The sequence below is a fragment of the Serinus canaria genome, chromosome 8 (genome assembly GCF_022539315.1).
Source record: "Serinus canaria isolate serCan28SL12 chromosome 8, serCan2020, whole genome shotgun sequence".
Lineage (NCBI taxonomy): Eukaryota > Metazoa > Chordata > Aves > Passeriformes > Fringillidae > Serinus > Serinus canaria.
The window spans coordinates 9,086,609-9,108,684 of NC_066322.1; the positions used below are offsets into that span (position 1 = coordinate 9,086,609).

At 39.7% G+C, this 22,076-nt stretch overlaps 1 protein-coding gene across 4 annotated transcripts in view; it reads right to left on the reverse strand.

The window, feature by feature from the left end:
• MAST2 (microtubule associated serine/threonine kinase 2) overlaps positions 1-22,076 on the reverse strand; it is a 186,459-nt gene that overhangs the window by 97,713 nt on the left and 66,670 nt on the right. For all 4 annotated transcript variants that reach the window (XM_050977181.1, XM_030226303.2, XM_050977183.1 and 1 more), the window contains one exon: positions 7,816-7,847. In XM_050977181.1, coding sequence (XP_050833138.1) covers positions 7,816-7,847 — 32 coding nt within the window. The remainder of the gene's footprint in view (positions 1-7,815; positions 7,848-22,076) is intronic.

Consider the following 22,076-nt stretch of genomic DNA (forward strand, 5'->3'; position numbering starts at 1 on the left):
AGCTGAGGGTGCTGGTGCCCAGCTCTGTGCTCAGCTCTGTGAACTATCCTGCTTTTGCAGGCTCAGCAGCCAAGGCACATTTGTATTCACACAGGGCACAGAAAAGGTCTCAAAGTAGCTGCTTTTCAAAAAGCTGCAAACAGACTTGTACATAAACACAGAGCAGTGATTCTAACACCTACTTTAGTGAGCTATACACGATGAGATGTCCTTCACTAGAAATAAAGTAAAAGTTAACTTACAATTATTGGTATTACACAGTGTGTTTATGTGTTAGAATACAAATTAGTGCCAGTGTATTCTTATACCTATAACTTTGATTTTTGACTGAGGGCTGAAAAAAATTTCTATTTACCATATTTAAACACAAAAATGAGCAAAATGGAAATTTGAGGCATGCTTCAGTTTTGGTTAGAATTCAGATATTTTACACTTAGGGTCCTGAAGTCAAGCATGCTTGTCCATGTTCCTAGCTTTAAATTTCCTGGTGAATCCAAATACTTATCAGTAAAGCAGCCTTTATATACTGGAAATCCTCCCCACCAGCAATCTCTGCTTAAACAGCTGATGAGCTTTACTGTGTGCAGACAGAAAAGGTTAAGCCTGCCTCTTACCCTGCTCCTCCCTCCTCTGACTACAAGATAGATTCTTTTCACCTCCTCTACTTACGAACACCATATTAAACATAGAATTTCCTTAATTTTACCTAATAGAAATAATAAATACAATTACGATCATAAATAGCAGTTTCCTTTAGTAGATTTCAAAGTACTTATAAAGGAAAAGCATTTAAAAAGGAAATGCTTGTTAAAATTCCATTTGTAGAAATACATGTGGCAATGTAGCTAAGACTTCTTGCTTCAAATCTGGAAGTTTTCAAAAGCATTCTTAATTCTAGAAGACAGCAAAGGTAACAAAAGTTTCTGAAGATTTTAGCACTGTGACAGCTTTCTGACAGATTATTAAAAGTGCTTTTTAAATATGAAGAATGATCAAATTAGAAAGAGTTACAAACATTTAGTTTGACTACACTAACACTTTGGACAAAATTTAACCACAATGTATCCCAGTTAAAAACATTGAAACATTGCTTTTTTTGGCTATACTTCACGGCTAATACTCCACAAAAGTAAAATGCTAAAGCTTCCAAAATGAAATTTCATGTACAGCCAAATAAGCATGACAGATAAAGAAAGTTCTAACAAACCAAAGCAACGTCTATTGGCCACAGAAAATTCTGGCCGTTTTTTCCTCTTCATAGCTTCAATTTGAAATGATTAAGTGCAATTTCTTTTTCACAACAGTCCTTACTGGATCCGCAGAGATGGGGCTCCGAGCCTCTGTTTCCTCCGCTTCATCATTGTGCTGATACACTGATACGCCTCTTCCCAGCATAAGAGGCTTAGGGCTGGGGAGGAGAGGCCACTGTTATCACTGCGACGCAGAGCACAGAACAATCAGTGCAACTCCGAGCTCTTCATACACCCCCAGTGTCACAGAGACCTCGGGAGTTCAGTAATGGTCCAGGTTAATCACACAGCTCATGTCAAAAACCTAATTCTTTATAAAAAAAAAATTCAGATTAAAAAAATCTTCTGCGAGCCTATTCCCAGCATGCGGCGAAAGGAAGCGGAGCCCAGGAGAAGGAAAGGAAGGAGCCCAAGGCACAGAGGGGCTGAGCTGTCCCAGGGCCGGCAGCGCGGTCCTGCCACGCTCCGGCCGAGCCGCCGCACATCAGCCCACTGATTCACCAACGCCGGGCTGCCAGGAGCAGGAGCAGCCTCTCCCAGCAAAGCGAAGGAAAGCCACGGCACAGTGAAAGGATTCTGGCAGGGACCTCGGAGCAGCCCGGACAGCCGCAGGGCGATGGAGCAGAGCAGCGCTCCCACCCAGAGCCCTCAGCGGGCCCGGGGAGCAGCTGCGCCCGGCCGGCGGGACACGTGAACCAGCCCCCGCTCCGAAATCAATCCCCTCAACTACAGCAGCTTAAAACACCCTCCCGAACTCCCAAGCTGTGTTCCAGACAGAGACTTTATGGATCCCAGCACCGAGAAGGAGGCAGCAGCCCGGGGAGCCGGACGCCGCAGGGGAGGAAGGGGGAACACCTTCACTAGGAGGAAATGTTCCCTTTACACTCCTGCTTGCAAACAGCGACTTCAGTCAGCTCAAAATCAATGCTGTGCTATTAACAAAACTGCCCCCAAATGATGTCCAACATTTTTTAAATGTGTATTGGTAAGAATTTCACTTTCCTCAAAAAAGTTTCCTTATATATATGTTTGATAGGTTTTAGAGTGCTAAAGGCTGTATTTAGTCTGCCACTCACAAGTACTCATCAACCAAGTCAAATTCCAGGTCACAGCTCTGATCTTCAGACCTTCCCATAATTCTGATCACAGCCCCACACTACAAAATCCCAATCTCTCAGCAATGAGGAAAACAGTGCCAGGCTGAGGAGGAAGGGCCAGGATTCCCCTGACCCCACACTGTGCCTCTGGAGTCAGAACAGCAAGCAACAAAAAGTACAAATTTGGTATGCTACGAATAATTCTATTGTACTTATTAAATGAGAGCCTGGATTAAGTAGTGGAAACTTGACAATAAAAACTGCACAAAATACTTTTTCCACTTTTAAATCCTTGATGAAAACCTCCATAAATTCTTTGTCTCTGAGATTACAGTCCATACATAACACTAAAATACTCCTGATTCACCAAATCACTTCTTTTAAAGAAACAATGCTTTCAAATAATTTTTGAAGTCTAATGGAATAGCAGCACAGCTGTGGAGCTCAACAAGAATAATTCAGCATGTTCCACCTCCAGAACCAGTCCCATGGATCAGCTTAAGAGCAGCAGGTTATTTTTGACCTACTGCTTGTGAGCTGCTCCTACGTGCTCAGAGAAGGACGGGGTGGTCAGAAGAGTGCACCTTTCTCTCCTCATCTATACAAAGCATCACAAGCAGAATGCATTGACTGGAGGCATTATTTCTTAGTTTATTTCCACATCCAAATCAGAACAGAGTGCAAAAGCAGCAAAATTCTCTACTCCTTTTCTGAACCATTTTTCATCCACTTCCTGCACTTTGGCTTTCTCACTCCTGGGACAGTGGCACTCGCTCCTGGCAGGGAAACGGCATCGATCCATCACCAGCACAAACACTCACCCGCCAAGACGAGCACAAACTGAATTATATACTCCATTTCTCTGCAGACACAGAGGAAATTCCCACAGCCCCTGAGCATGGCAGCACGAAGACATAAACCACTAAAGGCCAGAAATTTTCTCGCCTGCCATCAAACTTCTTATTGTTTCCAAGGTCTAAACATTCACAAAAATACAAGCAGTTCAGCACATCCCCCCAAAGAAATTCCTTGGTGTCTTTGTGTGCTATGTTACTGTCAAGAAGCTGGGGGCAAGTTTAACAAATTATGATGAAGACTTGTTTAATGAAACCCCCTCAGAAATGTCTAGGGCAGCAGAAAGTAAGAATCTTCAGAGGTTTAAAGTAAAATGGTAATGCAGAGAAGGAGGGACAGAATGAGAGAAAACAAGTCCCACAGGGGACATAAGCTGTCTTAAAAAGTGATTAGAAGGAATAAAGACCACCATAAAAGGCTCGCACACATCTTCAACAAACACTTTTATGTTGCTTACCATATTTCAGAGATAGACATAAAAACTTCAGGTAAATACTACTCTTTACCAGCACCAATCAGCATCGCAATAACAATGTGTAATATTTGGTTCATTTAAATGTGTATTTTTACTGGATATATTCTGGGCTAAAACTATTTTTTCACATTTCTTATGCCTCCAGTTTCTTTTTCCCTTTGTATACAGTCTTTTAAAGTATATTTGATACAGATGGTTGATAGCAGGAAATAATTAACAAAAAAAAACTTACAGCTGAAGTTAGAAACTGGTTTAGCAAATTTAGTTTGTGGAGGAAATTACTCTTTTCAAATTTGGATATAATATGGGAAAGCTGTGTTTTCTTTTTAGAAAATTTTACATTTAGCACAAAAATTACAGCAACCCACACCATGAACCCTGCCTTAGAAACCATGAGGATTTAAAATACAAACCCACATTTTTCATTAAAAAGCCTGAACAGGTCAATAAAGTTCATGCTATAAAGAACTGAATTTATAATTAATGTATTATTATTGGGGTACTGAACAAGAAAGCAGATGGCTCAAGGGCAACCCCAACTGGATTTAGTGACTACTGCTCAGCCAAGAAGGCGAGTAGAAGCAATAGTGAGCTCCAGGCTGGTGCTGGGCTTGCTGCAGCCAGGATGAAATGCAGTTTACAGCCTGATCTTCTGGGTGCTGAGCTGCTCTCAGACACATGAACACACAGAGGTGCTTCCCCACGGGATGCTCCTGCTACAAAGTCCCCACCTTTGTCCCTTCAAGTCTGGAACATCTCTGCTGTGATTCACGTGCAGGTGCACATCAAAACCATGTGAAAGCTGCAGCCAACAATACAAAAACCAATCTCTACAGAGAACAGAACGGGATAATGGCTGAAAATAATTAAACCACTTTGACTAATAGGCTGGAGATCAAAGTTGGAGTCTATCACTCCACATCCACTATTTGAAACTAAAGAAAATATTCATGAATGGTAATTATTTCTTTTGTGAACAAAGCATGGGGAAAAACATAACCAATACATTTATATGCATAATTCATTAAAGGAAAACTTTGAACTCTGATTATTGAACCACACCAGAGACAAAATGTAACTACTTACTCCTTTTCTCTAACTATTCAGTCTCTTAGCAGCCTACAACTCAGCTGAATATCATCTCCTTTAGTGCATTAAACATAACCCCCCATAGAAACACAAACACTTTAAGCACATTAACAACAAAATGCTATCTAAATTATCAGGCATTTCTCTTGATGTCACCCTGCATACAATTCCCCCATCTGTTTTACATGTCTGCTCACTCTGTGCTGATTATTTCAAAATTAGGATTGCAAGATACCCAAGTGCAAAGCCATCCTCTACAGTGTGCCTGTTTCCTTCTGCTAATATGGAAACGGTCATCAACACTCATCAACCGACTTCACAGGCTCCATCCACCATTCCTTCTCTTCAGCTCCCACCCAAGTGCTTCTTTAGGTGACAAAATTTCTCATGTTCTCATGACAAAAACAGTGAGACATGTAACTCCACTCCTTTTCCTTAGCACAAATAAGCACAGCAGCTCTTGTTGTCCCTGCTTATAATCAGTTCCTGCAATAAAACAGAGATTACTCATACTGGCCCAGGAAATATGAAATATTGAGAGTCACACAAAGAAAAAGTTAGAAGCATTTTCAGGAATAGCTCATCTTTTTCCTTCAGCAATGACAAATACCCAAGCTGATCCACAGGCTAAAACGTTTGGAACTCGACAATCCAGCAAAGCAATCCCAAAGCAGTCAGCAGTAGATTTTTTTACAGAAGTAAGAGCACCCCACCCTCCAGACTAGCCCACAAAAAAATGCTGAGAGGCTGATTTTTTGTATATAATTCAATTGCTACTCAACTGCTACAAAGGCTGGAGTTTGTGCAGAAAATTCATGCACCACTTGAGGGTTTCTGGCTCCAAGCCAGGTACTTCATCCTCCTGTCCATTCCTGCTTTTGTCAGTGACCAAAAGTCAGTGACTTACAGTCAATGAATCAGGACATGGCTACACCCATAACTACCCCTGCTCATCAGCCACAGCACCACAGCAGCTTCTCAGAATAAATTTTATTTTCAGAATTTATTTTTGAATATGAGGTTCACAGTTAAGTTGATTCCAGCTGAGGAAAAGCTTCCAGGAAAACTGAGAACTGCCTACAGTTGAAATGCCATTATTGTTGACAAAATGGTTGAACAAATTTATACACAGTATATGTATATTTTTACCTTATATTATATATATATATTACCGTGTATATATGCATTTATTATAATTATTCCCTTGATATAAATTTCTCTAATTTCTAATTCAAAAACAAAGAAGATTTTATTTTTTAATCAAGTTAGTACTCTGATATTGGGATATGCAAAATCAAGAAGATCAACTCCACAAGAGCCTTTGCAGTGAGCCTTCACATTTCATAGTACAGCATCAACACAGGTCTACATCAGCCACAATGCACCACTGACATCATGAACAGTTAAAACTTCTCAAACAACAAGACATCATTTGGTTCTGGACTACACTTGGTACTTGACTTGATATAGAATCTGTAATTCCAGAACCTACAATCAAATAATCAGCTAGACAACACAGGCAACTAAGACATTTCAATTCTTCATAGATCTTTAGTCTCACTAATAGCAGCAACCTTGAGCTTAAAATTTATAGCCTGGATCTTCTTGACACAGGTTGCTAAATTACTTCACACAGTGACAGCTTAAAAGCCACTCACTTGAGTAAGAAAACTAAAGTGAAATAATAAAAATTGCAGGAGTTAAGTAATACAGAAATAAAATATTCAGTCATTTGGTTTAGTTACCAGTAACTAAAATATTACACATCCAAAGCATTTCATTTGTATCTCAGATAGCTCAAATGAAAATACATGACTAGTCTTGTGTCATACCCACCTCCATGCTGGAATGAGCTGGAATATCTCTGGCATCCTCAATTTCAGTTCCAAAAGTTTTGTGCAAAAATTACATTCAACAAAAAACTTACTGGTAACTCACTGCTCCACTATTTGATCAAAGAACCTTCATAATCTTCAAATGATGAACACCACCTGTCTTAGAAATCTCTCAAATCTCGTTAAGCCAGCCTTTGAGGCATACTGGTTAAAAAACCCCAAAACCAGTCAGTGCTTCATGTTCTTTAAATAACTCCCTGACTGGTTTATCATTGTCATATGAACTAAACAAAAAGGTCTGGTCATGCCCCACTTTTAAAAAAAGACCTTTTGATCCTCTGTATTGTTCAGCCCTGAATCACTAGTTCTACACAGCATTTTCCAAACACTGTTTCTTATACAAAGGGGATAGCTTACACTGAAAGACTGAAAATCATTTCTCATTAGAACCAGAAACCTGAGGAAGAAAGGTTATAAGCTTTTGTGAGCTTCATGTCTGTAGTCCACAAGCTTTGGGAAACAATTTTAAATCATAATGCAATAGCAGGCAGTAGAAAAGCTTTCTCTTTTATATAATGCAATCAATAATGCAATTTCTTCCACCATAAATCTGTAAGCATAGCACAAGCTAAGCTCTTATAATACCATTGAAACACCAAGTCAGTTCACTGAAATTCTTTAAGTATCATAATGCATTAAAAAAAAATTGCTGTTTGTTTAAATGACAGTTTTAAAAGCCTACTTTTCCTGACATGCACTACTTTATTGAGACACCTCTACCAGGCTGCCTGCTCCACAAACACCTGACCTGTGGCCCAGGAGCTGTGTGCTTAGACTTCTGTCAACAGACTGTTTGGAGAGCAGTGATCAGAGTGGTCCATATCACATAAACAATCAGCGACTCCTCTGGAGTCCCTTCAGCCACGTCGGAGTGGCAGCACTCAACACTGCAGCTACTTTGGTATCAGCAGCAGCTCAAGCTGGCAATTAGAAGTAAGCTTACACTGCCACTGCTTTTCCTGCTACACTTAAGGAAATGAATAGAGGCTTCAGTCTCACAGAAATCCAAGCTAGCTCTTTCCAAGCCCATGACAGATTCTTGAAAATGTTTAAAGAGAAAACAGAACATCTGCCCATCTAAATTACTTCCACAACTGAACAGCTATATATGTTCAAAACAAACCAAGGGATGAATAACGAATAATTATACTTACAAGCTTCCTCTTCTGGGGAGACTGAGTTCTTTCTGGAAAAAAAAAATTAAAACCTTGAGTTAATTTTACTTTTTATTATATATTACTGATTTATTTATCAATAAAAGACTGAGGTGGAATGAATAAAGAGCTGGCTATTTCCCAGCGCATGCTCAGTGTAGAACTGCACAGCTCTGCTGCTGCACAGTCACAATGCACAGTCTGGGGTATGAAAGTTGCTCATTTTGCCTGAACAATCATTGCCTTTGGAGTTAAAAATCATAAGTACTCAACAAAGCAAACATAACTTTGAAATTCAAGCCTGAGCACAGATAAGGCAGTAATTAATTCTGTCCTACATACCTCATCAGCATCAGACCGAACCACTTCCAGAAGTGTGGAACCTGGTGTGCCTGCAGCTGCTGCAGTGTGGTCTCACACTCTCACCAAAAGGAAGAATTAATGCCATAGAGTACATTTGGGGGGGTGAATTGGGTTTGTTTTCTTTTTTTAACACACACATTAATTGTGTTATGTATTATCATAAAAAATTCGAGGCCGAACACAACTTCCACTTCTCAGCAGCATTTCGCATTTCAGCAGCACAAGCAAAGGCAGACTGTGGATTTTTCCGTTTTTATTGCAGACGAGAGCCCGGGGGCATCGCCGGGGGGGGCATTGCTGGACACGGCACATCCCTTGGCACTGTCCCCTCCCGGGCACTGTCCCCCTCCCTCTGCACTGTCCCCCCCCCGGCACTGCCCATGCTGGACACGGCACATCCCTTGGCACAGTTCCCCCGCGGGCACTGTCGCCCCCCGGCACTGCCCATGCTGGACACGGCGCATCCCTCGGCACTGTCCCATCCCCGGCACTGCCCATCTCCGGGCACTGCCCATCCCCGGGCACTGCCCATCCCCGGGCACTGCCCATCCCCGGGCACTGTCCACCCCCGGGCACTGCCCATCCCCGGGCACTGTCCCCTCGGGCACTGCCCATCCCCGGGCACTGTCCCCCCGCGGCACTGCCCATCCCCGGCTCCGCAGTCCCCGGCCCCGCCCGGCTGCGGGGGCTGCGCTCCCGCCGGACACCGCCAGGTGGCAGCTGCGGCCGCCGGCCCGGCCCCCGATTCTGGGTATTTTCTCCTTAAAACATCGGCACGGGCCGTGCTCATCCCCGGCTGCTTCGCTTCGTCTGAGCCCAGCAAGGACCAGCACAGCCAATACCAGCTGGATGTCATGGTACTGATCTACGGGATGTGTTTCTCATCCCCTCTAAGAAATAAAAAAAATCAGTATTTTCACAGAGTATTGAAAAAAAAATCAATAGGAAAAAAAAAATCAAATCCACAACATCGGTAAGGTAATCTCTTTCCCATCTTTTGCCACAGTGTTTGTGCAGACTGACATGACTAACAATGCTATTGACAGGCAGTGACTGGTCTGATCAGTAACACATTGGATTCGGCTTGAAGTTTTTCAAAGATACCAAAAAGTTACAGCCACTAATAACAAATAAATAAATACATACTCTTACATGCCATTATTCTTTTCAAGTATTAGTTCTCCATAATTTGAAATTTCATTACACTTTAACAGTGCCGAGCAAATTCCATGTGTGAATTATCTCAAGGCTGACAGCTTACAGCAGGAGAAATAAATTCCTGTCGTCAGACAAACTTGTCAAGATCTAATCAAAACACTTCAAGTGCATAAGATAATAAATCATTAGCATCTATAACAGGTTGTGTGGTTTATATTCTAAAAAAGGTATTTCTTCCACTCTCATTTGTTAGAAAGAATTAGTTTCCAACTGTGAAGCCTATGTAGCAAGGAAAGCTTTTGCTACTGCAAATGAATAAAAAACCAGATAAGATATAGGTATTACATGTTATTTTGCTTCTTTGGATAGTGTGTTACTTAGACATGCATATACATCTCTTTCATCATATGAGCAGCTGTATTTAATTTGTGCTTTTTAAAGAAGATGGCACCTCTTGGCAGAAAGCACTTTTTCTATTCAAATGACGTATTCCTGTTGAGTCCAACACAGTAAGCCCCAGAAATTTTTAGAATGTATATATAAAGCCCTGGGATTTCATAGCACTGGATGAAAAAGCAAAACAGTGACCTTTAAATCTAACTACCTGCTAGTTTTTGAACTTCTAGGGTTCATTTTTACAAGCTTTGCTCTAGTCATTAGAGCTGAAAAGTCATTTAAAGAGAGAACACTCCCTTGCAGGAGCAGAGCTCTGGTAATTGTGACTTGTAATTACCAGACATACATCACAAGAAACATGGCCCAGGAACAGGAATGGACAAATCCTTTCTTTTACAGAACGCTTGCTTTACTCAAACAATATGACCTTTAATACTTCCTATAATGTAAGAAATTCAGGATAAAATCCATGCAAGGTTAGGAGGAGGTCTGCCTGGGGCTTTGTTCCTGAAAACATCCCTTGGAAACTGAGTTTCCAAATAAGGAAGGAACAAAGTCCTGGCAGATGACATCTCAATGCAATTGAAATATTATCCTATCCATGCAGGAATTGTCTTCATTCTGCACCACCACCTTGACAAACACAGTGCAGCTGTGGAATCAATAGGCAGCAGTTCACGTTTAATACCACTGTGGTCTTGACAACAAAGAGCACAATCAAAACAATCAATTTTTATACCTGTTGTTCCACCGTGCTTCAGTTCATGTTAGTCTTAAAATCCCCTTCACAAACCCTAACAGCCACACAGCCCACCACCTCCTGGCCTCTGCAGCACTTTCCCTGTCCTCTGGAGAAATGACAATGCACTCTCCCAGCTCTCTGCCCTTCTCTGCCTCTCCAGTGCTGGTAACAGCCCCTATAATCCCCAAAACAGGCCATGAGCAGTGGGGACAAGGCAAAAGCACCAGAGCTGGACATTACACAACCACAGGCAGTGTAAGAAGATTTGCTTTCCCAGATCACCAGGGAGTTTGTGTGTGAAGAAGTTACATCCCAGAGAGAAAACGCCTGCAAACAACTGCTGAACTATTTCCTACTTGAGGATGCCCACTGCCAGGAGAACACTGCAGATCTCCAGGAGATCAAGGGGACAATGGAAATGCCTCCCAGAGATGGGGATACACTCACAGGGTTGAGACTCAGCTGGGTCTTAAGAGAGCTCAACATTTCAATGAGCAATGGGACCAACAGAGAGTTTGTATCTTATAATGACAGGGTGGTTTCAAATGTATGGAGTAGCAATACAAAAGCAGTGATTCAACAATTATGAAAAATTTGAGGAAAAAGTCCAACAGCATTCCACAAGCACCCTATAAAGGTTAAAGTCCACTCAGAATCACATATAGTATCATTTATAGAAGAGATTAAATGTTTTAGTTAGTAAATTATGAGGTAGGTGGTATGATTTAACTGGTTTCCACTCACACCACAAAGGAGTTTGGCATTACATGTCCATGCATCCTGAAAAAATAAATCACATTTTAAGAGGTGAGATAACTAATAAAAGAATGCTGAGCTGTGACTCCTTGGTCTGAAACACTATTTAAAGGGTGCAGCTGTAATCCTTTCAATATGCTAGTTTATCCTGAAGGACATTTTTCATTAAAGACCACCCTTCTGATGAGAACAACACAGGAACCTGAAAAATTCCAAACTGCCCCTCCCAAGAGCACATCTGCCTCCCTGAGCACTTGTGCTGCCAGTAGCTATATTTATATTACCATTATTACTCCAGCCAGCCTCCATGCCACCTGCTCTCTAGGTCAACAATATAACCCTCAAAACAGAGGCTTGCATTTATATTTGATTTATATGAAGGGCTAAATAGCATAAGAACACTATAAAATATTGGTGCACATTATTCACAAAGAACTTTCAGAAGTGGAAATAAAGAACTACTTTCACAGATCCTAAAAAATAAGGAGTGTATTAAATCTTGCAGTACCCAAATGACAAGAACAGACTGTTCTGAAAGTTAATTTTTTGTACCAGTTCCACATTTCAGGGCATAATTATTAAACATGCAACTTGATCTCTACAAGACAAAAGAAGCAGCAGATTTTCAGATGAGCAGTTAAAAAGGAACCTCGGGAAAGAAACTCAGCATCGCAGAATTTATAAAAAGCTGATTCAAATATTTGCCTTCAAAAAAGTTCCTTACATTTCCTTTTATCTTAAGTTCATCACCTCAATCATGAGGCTATAAAATCAGTTGGACACCATATCATGCTACAGAAGAGGTTTCACAATAAGACAAGATCCTCATTTTACAGGCAGCAAGGAGGCTAAAGAGAAAAAACACCAGTCATTTGACAGATCATTTTTGTTTGCAAAATACATTGTTTAGTACATAGATACTGAAAAAATTATTCAGTTGTGGTTTTTTTATATACAGAAACTGCATCTGAAAACAGGAATGTTTCAGACAGCAGGAAGAGTGCTGGCTTTTTGCATAGGTGTGTGCACACAATATGGAGAGGAAATAAAGTCTGGAAATCTATTTGTTCACTGACCTACAATACAGCCCACATCGTTCCAGCAGATCCGTTATGTTATCAAAGTGTGAAAAAACAGGAACCCATCACTCAAATTTGTCACTTTCTCTCAGTCTTGTAATTTGTCCTTGAATATGTATCTGCACATATGGCACAGACCCACAGGCAAAGTTGGATGCTGGAGCCTGCACTGATGGCAGCTTAAATGGAGTCCTTGCAAATTAAAATGAGAACCATCACCACACAGGATGTTCCATATTTTTGCCAGAACAGACAGCATGATTCCTGAGATTACTTTTGACCTTGGCTCCCTTGCAAGGTACTCACTATCATACCAGTTGGGACAATAGACAAATATTTTTACAGCTATAAGAGTAAATACATTTCAGTTAATAAGTTAATATTTCACAGATGATGAAATTCCACTGACAGTCAGTGACCTGGTACCATGCACTCTTGTTTTAATTTTTTTTCCTTTGCTGACTATGTTTGCTTTAGGGTATACTACCAACCAGCAGGGGATTAATTAAATCTCCCTCTATACATAACCATTTGCATTACAGAAATGATATAATGAGGGTTGGAATCTCCAATTCTGATGGAAAGTACAACCTGGCCGTGCAAGGACAAACTGTAATCCATCCATCAGATTAACAGGAAGGAATTTTTCATGGTGATTAAGAAAAAAAAAAAATGCCCCCATGCTAAGCTTTTCTTTCTGCTATCAGAATCTGTCAGGAAAAATAATTTCCTTCTTTTCACCATATCACTGTAAAATGGTTATTAAAAACAGCACTTCTCAATTTCTCTGTCTAGAAATGATTACATCTGAACTTGTTTTCCAAACTCATCAGTAAAGAATTTTAAACAGCAACACTGAAACCATATCTGTACTGAAGGTCAGATGAACCTATGGAATATACTACAAATATTTTCTGTAGTTTACTGCCTTTTTAGAAACTAAATTCAGGATGATACTGTTAGATCATCTGCTTAGCTACAGAGATACTTAAAATACAGAAAACGAATACCCAGCCTCTTGCCAGTACCATTCAAAATATTCAAAGAGGACATGGATTTAATTCCCAGACCTTTCTCTGCACTCCACTGAATTTATGTCTGCCATCACACAAATTCTAAAATGCCACGGAGAGCTTAGTCCCAAGGCATCCCCCCACATTCCCAGTACCACCCAAACTGCCTGGAACCACCCTTTCCTAAGACATCTCACCTTCATGGTGGCAAAGTGCCACAGCCTCCAGAAAAATGTGTGTGGCACCAGAATAATCAATAGTGTATCTGTTCACCCAGTGCTACCCTAAACATACTACAAGTTCAAAGCAAAATAAAGTTATTGTTTTGATTCATTTTCTACCTCAGCAGAAGATGCATGACAATAAAAATACCATTTGCAGCTATTCTAACATATTAAACCAAATGGGGAAAAACCCCTCAGCTGTTTAACTAACAGCCCTATTTCTTTACATATTCAGTGTATATCAGTCTTTTGACCCACGGGTCACGAATCAGCCAATGATGCATTTCATGCTTTTAGATCTTCCAGTCTTTCTTTTCTCTTCAGCTTAGAAATCCCTTACTAGTCAGCAAAATAAAAAGCCTTTGGATTTATTTCAAATTAGAGTTACTGCAGAAGGAAATAAAGCTAAAAGCCCTTTAAACTTCAAGAAAAATTCTTAAACACAGCAAATTATTTTCCCTCCCCCACCAGCCCTTCTGAATGGGCAACAGAAACTTATTCTTTGGTAAGCAAAGCTAAGGATCCAGGTCACATCTGTGCATTAACTTGTCAAGAATATATGTGACCAGAAGCTTCCCACTAACCCTTCATATCACTTAACCTCAGGGCTTTCCATAAGATTATGGATTTGGCACTTGACCTAAAATAATTCCAGAATACATCTCAAAACAGGCAAGAATTCACACTTTCCTCAGAATATTTTCAGTGCCCACTCCCATGTGTTTATATGTACTATATCTATATGTATTTTAGTAAGCTGGAGTGTCTGCTCCATATTTTGTACATTACATCATGTTTTCCAGCCCAAAATACAACATTACACAGAGCACAGCATGGGCCACTGCTCATGGCAACAAACAGGACTGAAACCACACGTCATGGCTTGGACTGGCAAATGACAATAAAAACAAGGGATGCAAACCACATTCCCAAGGGATGAGGTGACCAGCCCCAGGAAAAGCCACAGTTTTTCCACAGCTCAGTGGGCACCCACAGCCCAGGGCAGGGTGGCACCCACACATCCCTCACCAGCCAGAGCCATGAGTGACTTGCAGTCCTCCAGCTCTCATTTCCTCCGCGAGATTCATTCCTATCTCTGTTTCTCAGGACCAGGAGCACAGGGTCACTCTGGTTTCATGCCCTCAGTCAAGCAGAAGTCTCTTTCTTCCCATAATAAAGACAATTCCTAGTTTTATATTCGATTTTCAGACGTACAAAAAAAAGAGCGGCTTCTGAAAATTCAGACGACGTCTAAGAGCCCTGGTCACAATAACAGGGGTACAGTGACTCAGCTGTTCAATCCTTAAACATCAGCAAACTAATTTACTATTAACTTGATTGTTTTCCTCAAGGCTAAAAAAATAAAATCAACCATAGAAGCAGCCCTCTTCAAGTACACTTGTCAAACTTACTTTTAAATGTTACAGAGCACATTAGAGACAAGCACGTGTTTTTAAGGTGCAATTTCACTAGCAGGAAAAAGTAAATTTAGCTTGAATTTTGCAACCCAGAGTCCTAGATGTGATGCAGAAGCATAGAAAAAAAAACAGCAGAGCAGAAGAAAAACTATGAATTTACTCTCCTAACAGAGAATCCATAAATTGCAACAGCAGCAGCTCTAGAAGACCATTCTGATAACTTATTCCCCAAATTAAACAACAGCAGCAACCCAAAATGTGTGCGTGTGTGTAGCAACAAAATAAAAAGCAGGACACATGCTAGTCCTCTGTAAATAAAAGGTTATACTTGAAAATCTGAGAAATAACACAATAAAAAATGCTCCAAATCTTCCTTATATATTTTTGCACAATTTAGCCTAAAGCTAAAGGAATACTGAGAGTAATAAAGCACAGAGCTTAGACAGCTCATTAATCTTTCTCATTACTTAATTCTAGTTTTACAAGGCCATGAAGCAGATTCCTGATGTGTGAAAGAGCCTGACCAGCACTGAACACTCATCCCAAATAATGGGAGCAACTGTTCCAAATTCTCTTTCATTTTGCCAGCCGGCGCCAGTTTCAGAAATTTAAGTCAAAAGGTCACATTCTGCAAAATTTTAGAAAATGCAGGGAAGAGTCTCATCTCAGAGCTATACAGAACTCCAGCTGTAATGCTATTGTTAGAAACTGCTCTTAAAATTACTCTGTCTTGACTTGCACCAAAAATTCCTTCAAGACTGGGCACGCAATGGTCACAAGAAAACAGTCACAGCTGCTAAAAATGCCAAGAGCATTACAAATAAACAAATCCAGTTGTATTATCTCCCTTGTAGGCTCATACTAATATTAATCTATGATTAAGTCTGTTGATAGTTCTACAATACACAAATCTTAAAAGGTTGTTTTGGACAAATTAACTCTCATCAAGGCTACCTGACAACCAATTTGATTCTTTAAACTCTTTAAATATCCCTTAAAACTGAATAACCAAGCCTGACAAAAGGATTCCACAAGAACCTTTCTGGTTTATCCCACATAAATCTACATGAAGCAATGAGCATCTCATGAACACTCCAGCCCTGGCTCATCAGCTCTTTTCATTCAGTGCACTGTTAATACAGACCATGAACAAAAATCAAAGGTTGCCCCTAAAATTATATTGGGATACATTGGTATTATATTATATTAAAATCAATTGGACTTTCTTCAATACCATTGTTGAAGGAACAAAAGGCACACGGTCAGTTCAGTGTTAATGTGCCAGCAGCAGGTCTCTCCCACCAGTCCAAAGTCTGTCATGCTGGTTTCTCACTGACTCCCCAGTTGTAAAGTGTTTGAAAGTGTTTGAAATTTCTGCCAGCCTGCAAACAGGCAGAAATTAAATTTGGTGGTTGTTTTTGAGAAGCACATGTCTCCAATTGTTTTGTCAATGTTAGGCCAAGATTGTGACATCAACAGAATTTTATCTTTATGATTGTCTATTTCTAAATAATTTAGACAAAAAGAAAAATCTGTCAGGCCAGTGCTGCCAGACAGCTGGACAGCTTGGCCAGCCCTAAAATAACACCAAGTTTCCCAACAGTAAAGCTCTGGGAGAAAGTTCCAGGGAAGAGAAACCATTTAGTTCCCCAAAAAGCCTCAACAATGAAGGTGTCTCCCATCCTTCCTTAAAGCTGCATCAAATCCATTCCACACAGATATGGGAAAACACTCTCAGAAATTGAAAGCATAAGCAATCAATTTTAAAGATATTTAGTAATTAGTCCTAAAAGGATTTCCAAGCAAATAAAGCTCCCTTGCCTTCATCTAGTTTATGACTGATAGCATCTGTAACCTCACGTGGCATCCATTAAGCTCAGTAGTTAATTACATCTGCTCTGACTGGACATTATTTACAGAACAAGCAGATGTAATTTTCCATTGCTAAGCTACATGAGGCACTTCAGCCTGCCCCTCTCAAATCACTGCTTCTCACAAAACCACGGGAGGAGGGACAGACAGGGTGCTCTGAGCATTCCCTGCAAAGGAATAGTTACAGGCCATCATCCACTTAATGAAGAAATTCACATGCTGAGCACCATGTGAAAACTTGGAATAATCAGAGCCAGACACTATTTACACCTCTGTAAGCAAACAAGAGAATTTTAACTTCTCTTTCTGCCCTCAGAAGTGAACAGTCTCTGATATTGCTTATGCCTGCTGGGCTCCACACTGGAGCATAAACCCTTGACAGAAGTGATGAAAGAAAGGGATCTGTTGCTTCATTCCCCTAAAATAAATGCTTTTTTATACCAAAAGCAAAAGCCACAGATCCATGACATTTACACATATTATCTGTATAGAAGAGATATTCACCCCCTGGATATATAAGGTGGTTACACACCTGGCATGACTCATTTCAGCTATAACACAAAGCCTTTATACCACATTTTTTTTATTATTAGTTCTGAAAAACAATAATTACAGTGAAAAAACCCAAACATTAAATTGGAACATGCTTTCCTATCATCTTTCCCACATACTTTCAAACTAGTTGGTGGGTTTTTTTCTGCTTAGGCATATTTAAATTAATCATAAAGACAAAAAAATGTATTAGAAAAAAGTAATTAAATTGTCCTCTCAATTTCAGTGAGACAGAACTGTAATAATCCCCAACTGAACTCTAATTTTAAAATCACAATCTTATATTAAATTCACGGGTTCAACAGTGAGACAATGCTCTAAGATGGAATATAAAATAAGAAACTGCAAAGTGGTGCTAGGCCAAACCCAGCACTGATTTACAGCTCAAACCCAATGAGGGGAAAGTTTTCTCCTCATGTAGGTAAGAAAAACTTCAGGCTTAGAAGAGATAGAACATAGCTCACAAAAGCAGCATTTATTGCTTTCAAAATGAAAGACAAGTGAGCTGGGAACCATAGAAACTGGCCAACCTCATCCCCGGGCATATTTTTAAATAACCACATCCAGCCCTGACCCACAGTTATATCATTTCCCTGCAAATGTCAAGAGAACTGAAGTTTTTGGATCACTCAGATTTCTCCTATGAAAGAGCATGGGCTACATCTAAGCATCTTTTACAGATTTATTTATGAACAACCCTACATTTAATGTAGTTGGATAATTCAGGTTTACTGAGTGCCAAGAGATCTGTTTCAGAGTAAAGGAAAATTCATCCCCAATTAAAGCAGTGGTAAGACACAGGCACTCACTCCCAAAGCACAGATTTGAGAAAGTGCAGACTGTGCCTAATGACTTTTAGCTCTGATGGGTGATCACTGTGCTCTGTAATGGGCTGACAGAAACAGCTGATTCTATTACAAGGACATGTTCTGGCAAGGATTCTCTTTCTGTTGCATTTCAATTATAATTATGGACTCTCCTGAAAATATCAAAACAAAAGATACTAATCAATATCTAAAACTTCTGCCTTCTGTCCTTTACCATACTTCAAATTAGAACAAACACTGACTTCATCACCAGGAAAAGCCTTGCAGGTACTCAGGACTGGCTGCACTGTAATTTCTCTGCTGTGCATTCCTCTTCATCCTCTACTCCTTTTAGAAGAAACTGCAAGGGTTTTTTGAATTCAGCTCTTGGCTTCAAAGTGAGGTTTTAAGATATATCCTGTTTGCATTTATAGGTACAGAAAAAATTTCCAAAGACTTCCCAATACCTGAAAATTCATCACCAATTGTCACTGAACAGTCTCTTTCTTCAAAGAGGATTTGGGAAGGGCTTTTCCTCAACTTGACAGGTCTCAAAACCACAAGTCTAATCAATGGCCTTGTTCACACTTTCAGGTTGAATTCAAGGCATGATTAAAGCATTCAGCTCAGAATAGCTTCTGGGGAGCCAAAAAGTCTTTAATACAATGTTTTTAACTCGATGTCTGTAATGTACTGTAGGAAAACTTGAATACCAGAACCAAAGTCCCTGCTCCTCTGATACATATTTCATAAAAGCTACAAAAAAAAACTACTCATACTGGAAAAAAAAAAAAAAAACCAGCATGGAACTGCCAACTATCTAACAGACAAAAAGCTTCAGTACATTGAAGCATTTAAGTACAAATGGTGCTCACACTACCTAAAAACCAGGTCTGTACCTCTGCACAAGCTTTCCCACTGCTGTTTTTGAAGTTTTGCTGTCATTTTCTTTTGTCTATCCCACCTCACTAACAATCAGCCCAAACTCAACAGCTTTTTTCAGAGTAGAAGTTACAATTGTGATGTGCTGCTATGTGCATTAGAGGACTTCCTATACAAAGAATGTTTGCTGTGGACAATACAGCAATTCTTATGTTGATAACTAATGGGAAAAAAAGGCCTTGTGAGATTTTTTACTGTACTTGTTACATTTTTGTTTGAGAGGGACCAAACTTCAAAGAAATAACAGAAAAAATGGAAGTTTAGTGGCCATCTGTGAAGAACTAACCTAAATAGCTTTGAAAGAATGACTCAAGGTTTCATTTCCTGATAGCAACCATCTACCCATGCTCCTTGGTATAATAAGTTATCTTCTTCATCCAGAAAATTCTTGGTGTATTTCCCTTAGATGTTTAACTCCTTAATCTGTATTTCCACAATGTTTTCTCTCAGGCAGTGCTGCCACAAGCAGTACTGGTGCTCCCAAATTCTCACAACAAAAGTGCAACTTCAACAGCCAGAACAAAGGAGTAGTAAAAACAGTAAAGTGATCCTGCAAAATCATTCCATGCATACACAAAAATTGAATTAATTTCAATAATTCTCCTCCAATTTAAAATTCTATGAAAACTGATAATTTTCATTTCAATAAAACAGTTTAGAAACTGATAAAATAGTTCCAATGTGGTCTGACTGCAACAGGCTGAAAGCTCTTTTAACATGTTTCACTTTTCAGTTTCTCACAAAGTAAAAAGCACAGCAAAGAAAAGGCAAGAGGGTGATTCCCATTTAAATTCCTATTTAAATCCTATTCTTGGAGCTGAAACATTGCTCCAAGTTCACCACTGTATTTTAAGCATTTCAATTTAATCAGGAGGAAAGAAACTTTGGAGATTTAAAGATTTATTTTTAATGCAAACTTTGTACTTGTTGAATTCAGAATTTTAACACCAGAAAGCAAACCCACCATCAAGTCAAGGAATTACAGATGATTGGCTATAGGGGGATTTCTCTAACACACACACCCAAAACAAACCCAGTGCAGCTCCTGGGGTTAGTCCAGATCTACAGATGTGCTAAGTGACAACTTAGACTTAACATCTCAAATGATCTTTCCTCACTTACATGATTCCAAAAAAAAAAAAAAGGTGTGTCACAGGTACCACTTTATTTTCACTGGTTTTAATTCCACAGTAGCTTCTTAAATAATGAATATTTATTTTCTGCCCATCACTTACTTTTATAGAAGTATTTATCTTTGAAACAAATTTAAAAGTCAGGTTAATATTCATTTAAGAAAAATCCTAGGATGGCTCACCTGGACACAAGGACTGTCAGAGACTGGGCAACAAAAACATTTAAAAGCTGTTTTGCAGATGCAGTGAGCCTGGTGTCTTACTAGGTGAGCCCCTGGGGAAGTCTATTGCTTTGTTAACTTGGTGTTGGGTTATTTTTCAGATGAAGGTAAAGCAACTCAAGTAATATTCCCTCCCCCACCTGAAAGAAGCTGCCCAGCATTTGTGTCCAGAGTGCTTAAATTGCTATGTACACTCTCCTTAAAAAAATAAAATCAATAGACATTATGCCTACTCACCTAAAAATCAATAGACATTATAGATTAATAAAATATTCTTTTCATTTTCCCATTTTCATTTTATTCTAATTGAATATTTATAGCCTCTCTACCCAAGTTTAACATTAAATGCAAATGGACAGAGAGCATTTAAATGTGTACTGGTCCTAGGAAGCAGAATCTGTACTCTTATATAAACTTGAAAGAATTGTTTGTAAAATTACCATACTCAGGAGAGCAAAACCTTATTTTCAATCTTAATACTTCAAGTTTTCCTAATTTCAGTGTGCTTAAATAGCATTCCACTGTTCAGACCTAGAAACTATTAAAGCAAATGACTGACCAAAAAAATAGTATTTTCAAAATAGTATTGGAACCTCACTACCCAAATGTCCATTCATTTCAATGGAAAAGGTGAGAAATTAGGTTCATTGCAGTGTCTGAAAATCTCCATCTATGGCTTCCTTCATGCCTAGAAGGTTTTTGCTTCACAGATTCAGGTATTCCTATCAAAGCAAATATGTCTCTGGAGCCTGGGAAAAGCAGAGAGCAAAAAAAGGGCTCAAAAAGCCAACAGGCAAATAAACAATATAATAGCAAGATACAGGAATTGGAAATGAATCTGTCTACAATTCCAGGGAGCTACCATGTGCAAAAAGCAAAGCAGAACTTACAAGTGCTTCTACATGAATTCTAGAAGCCTGGCAAATAAAACAAAAGTATATTTGGCAACAAACAGCCACCCTCTGTAACAGGCATCCCACACACCTGCCCACAGGAGGATAATCTGTGGGACAATGTTGTCAGTATTTACTTATCAGGATTGATGGATTAAGCTGGGGGAGCAGGGAAGATGCTCTGCAGATGAAATTCACCAGGATAAAAATATTACAGAAGAAATGCATCACAGGATCCCTTTGGGCAGGAAACCCAGTCTGTAATAGCCAAAATTACAGTTTCAGGTCTGTGCTACCCATTCTCAGTTCAAGGCAATGGCAACAATCAGGAAATGTGAAATAAAATCAGGGAAGCTGCAAAGTGAGAACAAGTCACAACAATGGAAGTTTTCAATCTGGACCAGTGCTTCCCCAGGATAACAAAAGAGCAGTCTGAACTCCAAAAAGAGATGTTGTTTTGGGTTTCTCCTCAGCCTTCTACATTCCTTTTTAGTGCCCACAGCATGGCTCTGTCATGACTGGGGTGCAGTGTTCCTCCTGGGCACAAGCCTTTGGTCCCAAAGACATGATCAGCTCCCATCACACCTAACTCCTCCTTTGTACTCCCTTATGTTGTCCACACATGTGGGCTGCTAATCTCTTATCTACAGATTCTCACACACAGAACTGGCAGGTATTACAGAGAATATCATC